The 16,141-nt window shown below is 37.9% G+C and overlaps 1 protein-coding gene across 3 annotated transcripts in view; it reads left to right on the forward strand.

Moving 5' to 3' along the window:
• slc35b3 (solute carrier family 35 member B3) overlaps positions 1-16,141 on the forward strand; it is a 106,136-nt gene that overhangs the window by 85,890 nt on the left and 4,105 nt on the right. For all 3 annotated transcript variants that reach the window (XM_060823144.1, XM_060823146.1, XM_060823147.1), the window contains 3 exons: positions 5,790-5,882; positions 12,594-12,705; positions 15,158-15,227. In XM_060823144.1, coding sequence (XP_060679127.1) covers positions 5,790-5,882; positions 12,594-12,705; positions 15,158-15,227 — 275 coding nt within the window. The remainder of the gene's footprint in view (positions 1-5,789; positions 5,883-12,593; positions 12,706-15,157; positions 15,228-16,141) is intronic.

Here is a 16,141-nt window from a genome sequence, read left to right on the forward strand (position 1 = left end):
CCACTAAATCAGTAGTTAATGAACTTGAAAGACCCGATACAGACAACAAGCAAAACTAATGTCATTTACAAAATACCATGCAAGACGCATAAAAAAACACTACGTTAGACAAACAGGCCGAGAATTAGCCGCCAGGACACATGAAAATCAGCTAGCCACGAAACGACATGACCCGCCCTCACTAGTAAATAGGTGTGATATGTCCTAGCTTCGGGGCATGGTTACAAAAGCACTTCTAAATGGAAGGGACTGAATGAGAGTTTAATTTGAGAATAGCAGGAGCTATTAAATGGCTGCCTAAATGAAGTGGGAGTCATCCGCATTCCTGCATGAATGTCGCTCCCCCACCCAGTTCCAGAATGTTCAGTTTCTGGAGGAAGACAATACAGTTTAACCCTTTAACATTACATTAATGTTCAGAGAAGTAGTATAATTTAATCTTTGAACATTACTCCTCCCCTCTGGTGTATCGATAGTTTTCTCAAGTTGTATTAGTCTAGAATGCAATGCCCAAAGAGTGCTGGAAATAAATTCAATCATAATTTCAAAAAGGAATTGAATAGACATGAAAGGGGGAAGGAAAGAGTGTGAGGGAAAGAACAGAGGGCTGGGACTAATTATGTTGCTGTTTCAAAGAACCTGCATTGGCACATAGACCAAATAGCATTCTGTACAGTGTGATTTTAGCCTTGCACCATTTCAAAGACTTTTATGATGCTGAAACAAGGTGGTTTCATTGTCGTCTTCTAAATTTAGCAAGGTTTATGACGTCCAATTTTCTGGGGTTTTCTTGTGCCAATTATAAATTTGGACAAATAAAAATTTTAAATTATTTGACTTTAACAATGCCCACCAAGTATAGAAGTGATGTGTTTTTCCAGTGTGATGCAGTTCTACTCAGCAGGCTGATTGCCAAGTTTATTCAGTAGAAAGAACATGGTCTAAAGAAGTTTTTAGCTATTGTAAAGGTCAAGCATTAGAACCCAAAGTACTCTGTGTGCGTACTTACTGTGCATCAGATAATCCATGACAAACACCAGCGTCTCCAATTACATATCTTTTGAAGCATGAGAAAGCACAAAGTAAGAATTCCTCTTGCTGAATTCATTTGCAAATATACTAATTTCAGCTTCTATTGCCCTTGGATATTTCAGACCAAACAATTCTTCCTTAAAGTTGAGGTTCTGGATGTAGGTTTGCTCACTGAGCCGGAAGGTTCATTTACAGACATTTCTCTTTTTGCCTTACCAATTTATAGACTTGTTCCTTTTTTATTTTAAAAATTAGGTGACCTAATTTGATTTTATTTCTTTTGTTTGAATCTCAGTACTTGCTCTCATCTTCTACAGAGCATGGTGATGAACTAGTTCTCTTCGATTTGCATTCCCAATTAATGTATTGGCAAGTTTCATTGAAGTTCTGCAGAGCATTGTAGTGACCTCATTAATAGTCTCACCTAACCGTATTTTCTTTTCATGTAAATTGGTGATTATAAAGGAGACATATTGCTTTCCCAGCAACTTCTTATCATTGCATTGCTTTTTTGGTGGATTTTCGAGTGTGGCTGTATTTCTGTTCAAGTTTCTACCTTTAATCAAAAGCTTACTCCAAAGTGGTCATGTGGCTCATTTGTTATTTATGAAATCATGGTCGGATTGAAGTGCTGACTGGAAAATTCCAGTGTTCTGAATAAGATTGTAAATTAATTGTATTTGCTGATAAATAGATGCCCAAATATAAAATATAGATTTCATTCCCTATTAAAACCTATTTCTGCTCATGAGTAACCTTTTGTATTGTGAACCTGTACTCCATAAGTGCAAGAGAGCAATTGCCCTTGAACACAACTTTAGAAATGTGACTGCTTTGTTTGAAAATAAAAAATAGAATTGAAATACTGAATTTCTTAAAAACTATTATTTAAAATTGATTGCACACTAAGCAGGGAGACTGGAACCTTGGTGATATGCCAAAGGAAGTATTGATTTGAAAAACTAGCTAAAATTAGACAAGATCCATGTTCATGACAAATTTCAGTAGAATATTAACATGCTTGCTCATTTCATTTAAGTTTACTGATCTTATCAAAAGGACACTGAAACCTGTTTGGCAGCATATTATATTTTAATATAAATTGTATCCTGAACAGTTCCATTGTAAAATTTGAGGTCATGGGGCTAGTACGTTTAATAGTCATTTTACAATCTTGCCAACTACATAAAATATATTCAAGTTAATAAAACCAAATGGGTAGAAATGAACCCTGAGTTTCTGACATGGAATTATGCTTAAATTTGTTTGACATTGATGCTCTGTAGCAGCAGTGTTGTGTCACCTAGTAGATATACTGCGAAAATTCACTAAGACTCCTCAGGCAGCACCTTGCAAAACCAGTCCCTTCTAGAATTACAAGGGCACCAGATACTACAACATCCGCAAGTTCCCTTCAAAGCCATTCACCATCTTGATTCAGAGACATTGAATTAAAATCCCTGGCATTTCTTCCTCAATAACACATGGACTGCAGCAGTTCATGAATACAGCTCACCCCCAACCTTTTCAAGGGCACCAAGCAGCAGGCAATAATGCCAATGACCCGGTTTCCTATTAATGACTTTTTAAAAAGTCAATATAAGACAGGTTAACTCTGGTTAAAATCCTTGGTTGTTTTATAATGTAATAACCTAATTTCCATCTAGTGAACAATGACTGATAATGTACAATGAAGTAGACTAAGTATGAGTTCATTCAAATTCGACAATCTTGCATAAATAGTTCTGAAGAATTAAATGAATAACTCCTGTTCAATTCCGAATTATGATAAACTTGAAAAATACTGGATTGATAATTCTAATCATACTATCAACATTATTGCAATTCAGGAAGATTCTCCCCGATGTATGTTATGGAGAGTGTTCCCCCTTGCTGCCAATAATTTTTGTTTTTGACCAGCTGAGGGATGAATCCATTTCCTTCTTGTTTAGCATCTCCTGTTTAGTTGGCTACAACAACAACTTTTAATTCCTTTCAGAATGCAGCTACATCACAGTTTAAGTAAAATGTAGTTTTCCAGTGTATGATTAAGAAGCTAATTATAAGCTTTGCTTGACTGCAAGAAAAAAATTTATAGCTTTCTCCCACATCAGAAAAATAATAAAACGCAACAACAGAAAGAAAAATGCAGATATAATGTTTAAGAAAAGAGCCTAGAACAGACAAGAAGATAAAAGAAAATGCAGTTCAAAAGTGCATAGAGTTCTTGAAGTGTTTAGGTTTTAGCCTGAGACTGTGGTAGTTTATTCAATGATTTGTATCATCAGCTGTAGCAAAACTTGTAATTATCTCTGAATTTTCAATGAATGAGTGTTTCTCTGATTTGTTTCTCATCAGATGTTGCTTTCTAAAAGGAAGACAGGCAAAGGAGGGAGAAACATCTTCCAGTTTTATTATTACAAATCCTTTTTTTTTTGCCTCTCTGCTCTGCCTAAAAGCAGTTGCCTACCATACAGTTCATTTCTTAGCTTGATGTTTTTCTGAGCTAGATAATCTGTAGGTGACATTGATCTTTATGTGAAACTTGCCCAGAAAGGTGTAAATCAGAGGTACAGGTCTGAGTTCAATGCTCTTTTATAACCATGTTAATTTTGATTCAGACTGATTTTGTGTTTACACATTCATGAGCTGGTTCAACCTTAATTGGGTACTCACTGCAGCCATCTTTAAATTTAATATTTTGTTACAAAACCATTGCAGTCCATCAAGATGCATTAGATGATTTTTTTAAACCAAAACAACAGGGAGGGTGACACTAAATCATGATGCTCGTACAGAGATCTAGCGGAGATGTTTTGAGCCAAATGGCCATCATCGCTGTAACAATTCTGATTTTTGCTTCTCAAAGAAACTGGGTATTAAAATCTTGTGATGGAAAGCAATTTGATAGTCAATTTTTACCATCATCGCACATTTTCTTAATTGTTCAGTAGCTCAAAATAAAGATTAGATTAGATTACTTAGTGTGGAAACAGGCCCTTCGGCCCAACAAGTCCACACCGACCTGCCGAAGCGCAACCCACCCATACCCCTACATATACCCCTTACTTAACACTACGGGCAATTTAGCATGGCCAATTCACCTGACCCGCACATCTTTGGACTGTGGGAGGAAACCGGAGCACCCGGAGGAAACCCACGCAGACACGGGGAGAACGTGCAAACTCCACACAGTCGCCTGAGTCGGGATTGATTTTTCTAATTTTGTAAAATATTACTTACTACTTGAGCAATTGTTTCTTTTCCTCCCTTACCCCACAATTTCTATTCTATGACAATAACTTACCTTTCGAAAACCATCATTGCCACAGCTGCAGTCCCAAACTTGGGGTAGTATTTGTTTGTGGTAACCCAGGCATTGTGCATGCTGTTACTCCCGAACTGTGCCTTGAACTCACTGATAATGTTGATGCCCTTGGTTCAATGGTTGATAGATGCAAGAATGTTAATCAACACTGAATTTTTACAGAACATCATTCTTCAAATACTTAAACTTTTCTGGTCTGTTGGCACAGATTGAGAAATTCTGTTATTGGATATATGTAGCAAAGATAAAAAAGCACCTAAACTTTAACATGACTAAACAATTCTGCAAATCAAAAGACATGAACCTTAATTAAATTGAACCCTGAAAGGATGAGTTTTTTTTGAGTTTATTCTAAATGATTGTTTCACTTTTTTTAAAAATAAGTAATCAGTCTCTTATTTGTTGGAATTCCAGTTGAAGACAGTCTAATTGATTGCCTTGCAACATTGTCAAACAATCATGCATTCAATATTTTTAGAAGTTCCTTGCATCAATATTTGAGGCTTAGAAGCCATTCTAAAAAACAAAACAGTGATTCTGCTGTTAGCTGAAAATGCTACTGACAAATAGAAATTAACCTGGTCTGTACCAGTGATTGAAGAAACTTGTCCTTTAGATTTGTTTCTAAATATTCATCTGTTCTTTCCCTATACTGATTTACTTTCAATCTATTTTGTAAACCATTCCTTTTGTCTAATCTATCAGAATGAGACTAATTCCGCAAAAGATATGAGCATGTAAGGAGAGTCATAATATTTAGTCCACTGGTCACCCACAAACAAATCTACAACGTACCTTCCTGCCTCTTCTATCCATATATTGTTTTTGTCTTTTCACCTCTGAGTACTCTCAGGATGATTCTGGATCTTCAGCATTAAAGGAAAACTGTGAACTGGCTACAGAGACCCTGCAGTAAGTCTGCAGTTTAGAGCAGTGTTAATGGTGGGCAATATCTAAGGCACCATATTCAAAAGTAAAAGTGTAGGTGGTGTTTAGAGGCTTGCAGTGCTATTTTGGTCGCCACTACTGTCACTGAGCTGAATGGCTTGCTTCTGCCCCTCATTCAAATGTTTGTAAGGCACTTTTTATACATAGTATCTTTTATGTTATGATTATGTAGGATTAAGATTTATATCGGAAGCCCATTACAGTGCATGTGGTTAAATAAATGACCATTATTAAACACAAATATTCTATGATGGTTATAGAATATTTTAATTGGCAGACTTGTAAGAAGAATCACTGTTTTTTGTGCTCTTAACAATTTAGTGCTCAAATAATTCTAACTGTTTGCCATTTGTGATCTTTGCTGCATATGATTTATTACTTTTACATCCTCTGGTTAATTATGGCAGTATGCTTGTAAAACCTCCTCCTTTCTGCACATCCTGAGTCAATGACGTACATATTTGTCTCCTTTTGCTCCTAGGTTTTATATTCCTACTCTATAGGCTTTCTATATATATTAACGGGTTTGTTTTGCACCCGAGGACTGGGCCCTGCTTTTGTCTTTTGTTCAAGGGTAAGTATGTTCAACATTGTACTCTTTACTGATTTGTACTTTTAAATCTGTTCAGTAAGTTCCAACAAAAATAACATTTCATTTTGCAACATTTAAAGTCATCCAATTGGACAAATTATGACTTAATAACAAACTCATGGGAAGGCAGTGATGTAATGGTAAAGTCTCTGTGCTAGTAATCCATAACCCTAGCCTAATGTTCTGTGGATATTCACCACAATGCAATTTAAATTCAATAAAAAAATTAGCCCAATGTCAACCATATAAACACTGCTGATTGTTAGAAAAACCTATCTTGTTCACTAATGTTCTTTCAGAAAATCTGCCATCCTTCTCTTGTCTAGTCCACACATGACTCCAGATCCACAGCAATATGGTTGACTCTTAACTGCTCTTTGGGCAGTTATGAATGGGCAATAAATGCTGGCCTAGCCAGCAATGCCTACATGAATGAATGTTTTAAAAACTAGTTGAACTCCTAAATCCAGAATCTATCTTTAGTACTTTTTTAATCCTAACCATTCATTCTATTTTGCCCAACTACAACATTTCAATTGAAATGGAGTGTCACTAGTCATGGGGACCATTTTATTCAGCTTGAGTGGATTGCATAATAATATTAGTGATTTAGTTTAATAGTGCATTATTTTCATTTTGTAATCTTCCTAACCTTATCAATCTCACTACAGAGTACACTAATTTGTTTTATTACAAGACTGCATTAATACTGACAGCCTTCAAGTACATTTATTCAAATGGCCATATTAAATATGTGAAGCTAGATTTTATTTGTGTAGAAGAATCCTCAGTTTTTGAAGAAGGCATCCTAGCCCCTGAAGCTGACTTCTGCCATAGAACAGAAAATGCTGTAGAAATTCAGTAGGTGTGACAGCAGCTATGGATAGTAAGCAAAATCAATATTTTGGATCCAGTGACCATTCTTCAGAATACTTTCCATAGATGCTGCCAAGCCTGCTAGGTTTCTCCAACCATTTCTGTTTTTGTTTTTGTTTCAAGTTTACAGTATCTGCAGTTCTTTGTTTTCTGTCTTAGTACACTTGGCAAAAAAAAATTTGGATAGTAAGTCAGATCAAGAACTGAAATCTCAAATCAGAACAATTAGTTGTATATAGACTGGGAAATAAGCAAGATTTTTCTGCTGTTAATGGTAAATATGGTTTCACTCTATCAAGGTAACTCCCATACAAGCAAAGCCTTTAAGTGATATTTTGTTAATGTGAAAATAAATTCAAGATTCCAATAATTGTTCACAAATGATTAAGTGTTCAAAGATTTTAATGTGGTCTAAATCTGAACACCATGAAAAACTCCATCATTAAGTCCCTCTGATGGTTTATCTGCAGGAAGGGTGTTTTGGGCAAATCTCGAAAGGTTGTACAGTTTAGTGCATTTCTCACATTTTAAGTAATAATTGTGAAGTGCACATATTTTAAAGATTTAGTTTTCATTGAACAGAAGTAAAATATTTAATGTAAGGTGTTTCCAATTACAAGTATCATACAATAAAAATTCTATATTAGATATAATATGTTAAATAAGCTAAATTCATTTAAACAATTGTAAGGCCACTGAGACAACTGTTTAAAAGATATTGGCTGAAATAATTCTGCAATAAGAATAAATCTACAATTTTGGATTTAAGAAATAGTTTATTTAATACCATTACGCTTCCTTAGGAAATCATTTTATAAAAGCATGTAGAAAGCAAATTACAATGTTTAGGTCTGTCCTTCAAATGTATCAAAAGATCAATGGTTTGAAGTACTTGTGAAAATTTCTATTTGTACAGTATTAATGTTAAATCCAAAGGGTTTTTACAAATACATTAAGGACAAAAGGATAACTAGGGAGAAAATGGGGCCTCTCAAAAATCAGCAAGGCAGACTTTGTGTCCAGCCACAGGGGGTGGTTAAGATATTAAACAAGAATTTTGCATCAGTTTTTACTGTGGAGCCGGACATGGAAGATATAGAATAGAGGGAAATAGATGGTGACATCTTGAAAAATGTCCATATTACAGAGGAGGAAGTGCTGGATGTCTTGGAACGGTTAAAGGTGGATAAATATCAGGACCTGATTGAAGATTTGTAGCTCGGGTGTCCGTTGTTGTGGTTCTGCTCGCCAAGCTGGAAGTTTTTGCTGCAAACGTTTCGTTCCCTGGCTAGGGAACATCATCAGTGCTGTTGGAGCCTCGTGTGAAGCGCTGCTTTGATGTTTCTTCCGGTATTTATATTGGTTTGTTCTTGCTGCTTCCGGGTGTCAGTTTCAGCTGCAGTGATTTGTATGTGGGGTCCAGGTCGATGTGTCTGTTAATGGATGTTCTTGCCGTTCCCGGAAACGGCAAGAACAAACCAATATAAATACCGGAAGAAACATCAAAGCAGCGCTTCACACGAGGCTCCAACAGCACTGATGATGTTCCCTAGCCAGGGAACGAAACGTTTGCAGCAAAAACTTCCAGCTCGGCGAGCAGAACCACAACAAATATCAGGACCTCATCAGATGTACCCTAGAACTCTGTGGGAAGCGAAAGAAGTGATTGCTGGGCCTCTTGCTGAGATATTTGTATCATCGTTCGTCACAGGTGAGGTATCGGTAGACTAGAGGTTGGCTAACGTGGTGCCACTGTTTAAGAAGGGTGGTAAGGACAAGCCAGGGAACTATAGACCAGTGAGCCTGACCTCGGTCGTGAGCAAGTTGTTGGAGGGAATCCTGAGGGATAGAATGTGCATGTATTTGGAAAGGCAAGGACTGATTAGGGATAGTCAACATGGCTTTGTGCGTGGGAAATCATGTCTCACAAACTTGATTGAGTTTTTTGAAGAAGTAATAAAGAGGATTGATAAGGGCAGGGGTTAGATGTGATCTATATGGACTACAGAACTGGCTCAAAGGTAAGAGACAGAGGGTGGTGGTGGAGGTTTGTTTTTCAGACTGGAGGCCTGTGACCAGTGGACTGCCACAAGGATCGGTGCTGGGTCCTGTAATTTTTATCACTTGCATAAATGACTTGGATGTGAGCATAAGAGGTACAGTTAGTAAGTTTGCAGATGACACCAAAATTTGGAGGTGTAGTGGAAGCGAAGAATATTACCTTAGATTACAACAGGATCTTGACCAGATGGGCCAGTGGTCTGAGAAGTGGCAGATGGAGTTTAATTCAGATAAATGCGAGGTGCTGCATTTTGGGAAAGCAAATCTTAGCAGGACTTATACACCTTAATGATAAGGTCACAGGGAGTATTGCTGAACAAAGAGACCTTGGAATGCAGGTTCATAGCTCCTTGAAAGTGGAGTCGCAGGTAGATAGGATAGTGAAGAAAGCGTTTGGTATGCTTTCTTTTTATTGGTCAGAGTATTGAGTACAGGAGTTGGGAGGTCATGTTGCGGCTGTACAGGACATTGGTTAGGCCACTGTTGGAATATTGCATGCAATTTTGGCCTCCTTCCTATTGGAAAGGTGTTGTGAAACTTGAAAGAGTTCAGAAGGGATTTATGAGTATGTTGCCAGGATTGGAGGATTTGAGCTATAGGGAGAAGTTGAACAGGCTGGGAATGTTTTCCCTGGAGCGTCGGAGGCTGAGGGGTGACTTTATAGAGGTTTACACAATTACGAGGGGCATGGATAAGGTAAATAGGCAAAGTCTTTTCCCTGGGGTGGGGGAGTCCAGAACTAGAGGGCAGAGGTGTAGAGTGAAAGGGGAAAGATATAAAAGGCATCTAAGGGGCAACTTTTTCACACAGGGTGGTACGTGTATGGAATGAGCTGCTAGAGAAAGTGATGGAGGCTGGTACAATTGCAACATTTAAGAGGCATTTGGATGGGTACATGAATAGGAAGGATATGGGCCGAGTGATGGCAGTTGGGACTAGATTGGGTTGGGATATTTGGTTGGCATGGACGGGTTGGACGTAAGGGTCTGTTTCCATGCTGTACATCTCTATGACTCTAAGCCCACAGTAAATATGATTCATGAATATTTTAGTAAACTTTTTAGATAAAGATCTCCTATTAATTCTGGCATAGATCCCAACAGTGTGAAAACAGGTAATTCGACCCAACAGACCACACCAACCCTCCAAAGATCAGCCCACCCAGACCCACCCCACTACCCTGTCTCTGTAACTGTTTCCCCTAATCCTGAATGCTACAGGCAATTTAGTTTGGCCAATCCACCTAATTTACACATCTTTGGACTGTGGGCGGAAACCCACATAAACACCGACATTTGCCTGAGGATGGAATCAAATCTGGGTGTATGGCACTGTGATGCAGCAGGGCTAACCACTGAACTACTGTGCTGCCTGTAGATTGTGACTTCTGCATATTTAGCTTTCAGTCATTTCACGTTCCTTAAATTTGTGCAGTCATGCATCCTATTGGATAAGGCAAAAGTAGCTTGTTTTATATGGATTGTATTGCAATTAATATCTCTTTGTGATTTATAAATATATTGTTGATAACCTGTTCAATATTGAACATCCCTGCTCAATAGGATTGTTAATGCAATTTTCAGCATTTCACTTGCTATAATTGCTTTTTGAGCACATCCCTCGAATTGTCCTTATTCTACTGTTGAGCCACTTTTAATGTCATAATATTCAATAAGAAAGAAGAAAGAAAATTTACAGCCCAGGAACAGGCCCTTCAGCCCTCCAAGCCTGAGCAGATCCAAATGTATGGTCTAAACCTGTAGGTCAATTCCTAAGCATCTGTATCCCTCTGCTCCCCAACTACTCGTGCATCTGTCCAGACGCATCTTAAATGAATCTACCGTGCCTGTCTCTACCACCTCTGCTGGCAACACGTTCCAAACGCCCACCACTCTGTGTGAAGTACTTACCACAAGTAACCCCCTTAAACTTTCCACCTCTCACCTTGAAAGCATGACCTCTCGTTATTAAATCCTTCAGCCTGGGAAAAAGCTTGTCTCTATCCACCCTGTCTATGCCCTTCATGATTTTGTAAACCTCAATCAGGTCCCCCCTCAATTTCCTTTTTTCTAGTGAAAATAAACCTAACCTACTCCACTTCTCTTCATGGCTAGCACCTTCCATACCAGGCAACATCCTTGAAACCTTCTCTGCACCCTCTTCAAAGCATCCACATCCTTTTGGTAATGTGGCACCCAGAACTGAACACAGTATTCTAAGTGCGGCCAAACCAATGTCTTGTACAATTTTAACATGACTTGCTAGCTCTTATACTCAATACCCCGTCCGATGAAGGTAAGCATACTGTATGCCTTCTTGACCACTCTATCCACCTGTGCAGCAACCTTCAGGGTACAATGGACTTGCACTCCCAGATCTTTCTGTCCATCAACTTTTCCCAAGGCTCTTCCATTCATTGTATAATTCGCTCCAGAATTAGACTTGCCTAAATGCATCACCTCATTTGTCTGGATTGAAAGCTATCTGCCACTTTTCTGCCCAACTCTCTCCAGTCTATGTATATCCTCCTGTATTCTCTGACAGTCCCTTATGCTTTCTGCCACTCCACCAATCTTTGTGTCATCTGCAAACTTGCTAATCATACCAACAGTGCCTTTTTCTAGATCATTTCTGTATATTACAAACAACAGTGGCCCCAATACTGAGCCCTGTGGAACACCTCTAGTCACCTTTCTCGATTTGGAGAAACTCCCTTCAACTACTACTCTGTCTCCTGTTGTTTAATCAGTTCTTTATCCATCTAGCTAGAACACCCTGCACTCCCTGTGACTTCACTTTCTTCATTGGTCCACAATGGGGAACCTTATCAAACGCCTTACTAAAGTCCATGACTTCAAAGCTTTTAACATGATCTATACAATGCCTGTTTTAAACATTTATCATGTGCCAAAGATACATTCAGATCTAGATTCCTGTCAAATAAACATATACTAATTACTGTCTGCATCACTGACTCTAGGGAGAGCTAACTCTCTCAAGCCCCCACCATCTGTTCAACTTACTGTTCATCTCCCTTTGTCAACATTATTTACTAGTATCCTTCAGTTCCAAAGAAGAGTCATCTCAAACTCGATGGCAGCTCACTGTTTCTTTATCCACATGTGCTGTCAGACCCACTGAGTTTTTTCAGAATTCATTTCAGATTTCCAGCATCCACAATATTGTGTATTTATATAACCATTGTATGGTCTCCAATTTCTCTTTACTTACATGTTGCCTCAATCCATTCTTTGTTGCCTAGTTTACACTTTTGTTATGCCCCATGTGCAATAATATTCACCAACCAACTCTAGGTATCTGTTCTTGTAAACCCCTGCCTCTTCCTTGTATCATTTTAAGAGACAGTATTCAAAAGAATCAGAGGAGATACATAAATAGACTGGTGAAAAGTTTCTAACTTTCTCATATGAAAGTAGACCTGGGGACTGGGTAACTATCCCTCTCTCAGAAAGCAACTAGTCCATTTAAATATAAAATTGAGCTGCATGCCGCATGTAATAAAACCCTGGGTCGGTTTCTTGGGCCTCAGGGAAAAAAAACCTGGCAGCTAAAAGGACGGATGGCTGTTTCACGCAACGTATACAACCTGAAAAGTTCACTCTTTAGAGAATGATGCTTGTCCAAGTTTTGAGTTTTTTTAAATGCACAATGTCTGTTTATAACTCTGTGCAAGGTCATCTGTGCTTCTAGAGATATTGGTAATGCATGATTTTCATTTCCTTGTTTGTTTTGCAGCATCCTATGCAGACATATGGTTATGCCTTTATGTTTTCCTTGACTGGATATTTTGGAATTTCCTTTGTACTAGCTTTGATAAAACTCTTTGGAGCACTTGTTGCTGTAACAGGTAGTATATCCCTCATTTATGGTTATTGTTCCTTTTTTAAGTAGTTGTTTCAACAGAAAAAAATGTGATCAGACGTTTTGCCCACTATGCTATCCTAATAAAAGTATAATTTGGTTTACTCTTTTTAAATCTACCTGTAATGCAACAGTTTTTACAGATGGAGGCAGTGGCCTAGTAATAATGTTACTGGATTAATAATCCAGAACCCTGGTTAATGTTCCAAGGACGTGGGTTTGAATCCCACCATGGCAGATGGTGAAATTTAAATTCCGTAAAACTGGAATAGATAGTTGAGTTAATGATGATCATCAAACTGCTATCAATTGTCATAAAAACCCAGCTGATTCTCTACTTTTCCTTTTTAGGGAAGAAAATGTGCTGTCCTTCTCTGTTTTGGCCTGCATGTTATTCTAGACCCATGTCACTTAACTTTGGGTATGGGTAATAAAGGCTTACTGAGTCTATGATGCCCTTATCCCATAAATGAATGATTTGAAAACTGGACCAGTATGATAGTAATTTATGTCCAGATTACACCCAAAGCACAAATTGTACCTTGTGGGTAGAATCTTGAAATCTGCTGACAATGCAAAAGTAACTATAAATGTTGAGGAGGATTTTCAAAGACTTATGCGGACAATTAGATTAGATTAGACTTAGTGTGGAAACAGGCCCTTCGGCCCAACAAGTCCACACCGACCCGCCAAAGCGCAACCCACCCATACCCCTACATTTACCCCTTACCTAACACTACGGACAATTTAGCAATGAAATAGCCAAATGGTTAGCATATGCAATTTAAATAGATAAGGTATGATACATTTTGGGCAGCAACCAATCCAAATAAGAAGGGTGTGAATGAAGAGTCATCTGGGAGATAATTGGTACAGCTAGATGAAGAAATAGCAGTCAACAGCATTTTGGATTTTGTAAGTAAGGATGTGTATTACCTCTGTCCTCTTGTATTCTATTTATATAATTTAGGTAGGCCAAAGTTAGGGGTTCCTGAATAAGGTTTTGTATGTCTTTAGTATTGTTATGAAGTTGAAGGTGTGTGCTGTATCTTTTAAGAGAGAGAAAATACTGTTCTGAACAAAGAGATTACAAGTACCTATGAATATGATGAGATGGCAGTCTCAGATTGTACTGGAAAAATGGAAATGTGTAATATTTGGCTGTGAAATGGATACCTGAGTTTTGGTTGCTGTTTTGACAACAATTCAAATTTAACCAATCAGTTTAAATTACACCTCAAAATGCTAAAACCCAATCACATTTGAATTATTGTTTTGCCAATGAGACGATCTGATGTTGGAGATATAAGAATGCAGAGGCCACTCGGGTGTTTTCCTATTTTTCCTGGTGGTGGAAATTAAATAAAGATTTGTGCACTTTGTGTGTCTCTCACTGTGTCTAACACCTGCACACACACACCATGGGTGCTGGGGAAAATAAGCACTACCGCAGTTAGGCGGTCGTGTGGGGGGAAAAAAGAGAAAAGTAAAAAAAAAAGAATGCAGATTTCTTTGAAAATTGGTTAGAGAACAACTGTCAGAGAGAGAGAAACTTCTGCAGACCTAATTGCCCATCTTAACATCTTGCTGTCAAAGAAATTAGAAAACACTCTCTATCAAAAGTATCTTTTCATGTGAAATATATAGTAGAAAGAAAGTAGGCGAGCCAGGAAGATTGCAGCCGGAAGAGCGAAGACACAGAAGAAGATAGCAACTATGTGGTTTTGAAATTACATTGATATCATTTTAATAATATTATTGGAACAGCATATTCTTAGAGTTGGAAGCAGATAGTAAGCAGTTAAGAGAAGGGAAGGCTTAGAATTTTGTGACTAGCTTTTGTTTAATGTTCACTTTTAGAGTTAAAAAATAAGTTAATGTTATTTTTTTAAATAATGGAATTTGAGAGTCCTCTGTCACTCATATTTTAACAGATTGTGAGGAAAGGTGAGCTTTTCTGGGTGTTTAGTTTAATTAACAGAGGGGTTCAACTCCATGTCATAACAGTATCTATTGATACATTAAAGCCACAAGAGATTACCCCAGTAATTGTTTTTAAAAAGCAGACTAAATTGGAGTGCATCCTTCTGAGTTGGAAAACCTGATGTTCTTTTATCATGCAACCCAACTAATGCTGACCTACTTAATTGGAGTTGAAATCAGTTATAGTTGAACCTGCTATTGTAAGTCAGAAATGCAGTGGCTTTTTTTAGATGTACCCTAGGCTGCCAATATTTTTGTGTAATGTTATTCATTCATTTGACAAACATAGTCCTATATTGACCATTGTCTGTTAACTAATTTGAAACTTGGCATTTATTCGACATTACATACAAATTTTCAGAAAGTTACTTCCCTGATTCTTTTTCTCCCCGCTGTGTTTGTAGTAGATAAAATATTTCTGAGCAGAGGTGAACATATGTTTGTTTCTTTTGCAGTAACTACTGGAAGAAAAGCAATGACAATTGGTCTATCATTTTTCTTCTTTGCAAAGCCTTTTACTTTTCAGTAAGTAAACCTAAAATTTATGCAAATATGGCCTCAAAGTAGCTTGCTAATTGTTTGAAATTGCATAAACTTCTGTATAGTGGATGAAATGTAGTAATGCATTTATGATAACTGCGAGTCATTGCCTAAGCGTGTCCAGTCGTTCCACTGAACAGTTGCTTAACAATGCCCTATAGTCAAGCGTTTTCATAGATCAATCTCACCTACCTGTAATTTCTGCATTAACCTTCTGCCCCAAAGGGCCATAAGATATAGATGCAGAATTAGGCCATCCAGCCCATCATGTCTGCTCTGCCATGCGATCATTGCTAATATATTTCTCAATCCCATTCTCCTGGTTTCTTCCCAAAGCCCTTGTTCTCCTTACAAATCAAAAGTCTATTAATCTCTGTCTTAAATACACTCAATGATTTGACCTCCACAGCCCTCTAAGGAGGTGAGTTCCACAAATTAACCATCCTCTGGCTGAAGAAATTCATCCTTCCCTCAGTTCTAAAAAGTCATCCCTTCACTCTTAGGCTATGCCCTTTTAATTTTAGTTGCATCCAAAAGTGGAAACAGTTTGTCGACGTCTGCTCTATCGAGGCCTCTCAGTATTCTGTAAGCTTCAGTCTGATCACTTCTTCATTATTCTAAACTCCATTGAGTGCAGATTTAGAGTCCTCAACCGCTCTCATATGACAAGCCTTTCATACGTGGGGTCATTCTTGCAAACCTCTGGATCCCCTCCAAGGCCAGCACAACCATCCTTAAATATGTACACCAAAATTGCTCTCAGTATTCCAAATGCTGACTGAGAGCCTTGTCCAGCCTCAGCAGTTCATCTCTGCTCTTATCATCATGCCCTCTTGAAATGAATGTCAGCATTGCATTTGCCTTCCTAACTGAACTTGCATGTTAACTAGGAGTTTGAA

The sequence above is a fragment of the Hemiscyllium ocellatum genome, chromosome 4, assembly GCF_020745735.1.
Source record: "Hemiscyllium ocellatum isolate sHemOce1 chromosome 4, sHemOce1.pat.X.cur, whole genome shotgun sequence".
NCBI lineage: Eukaryota > Metazoa > Chordata > Chondrichthyes > Orectolobiformes > Hemiscylliidae > Hemiscyllium > Hemiscyllium ocellatum.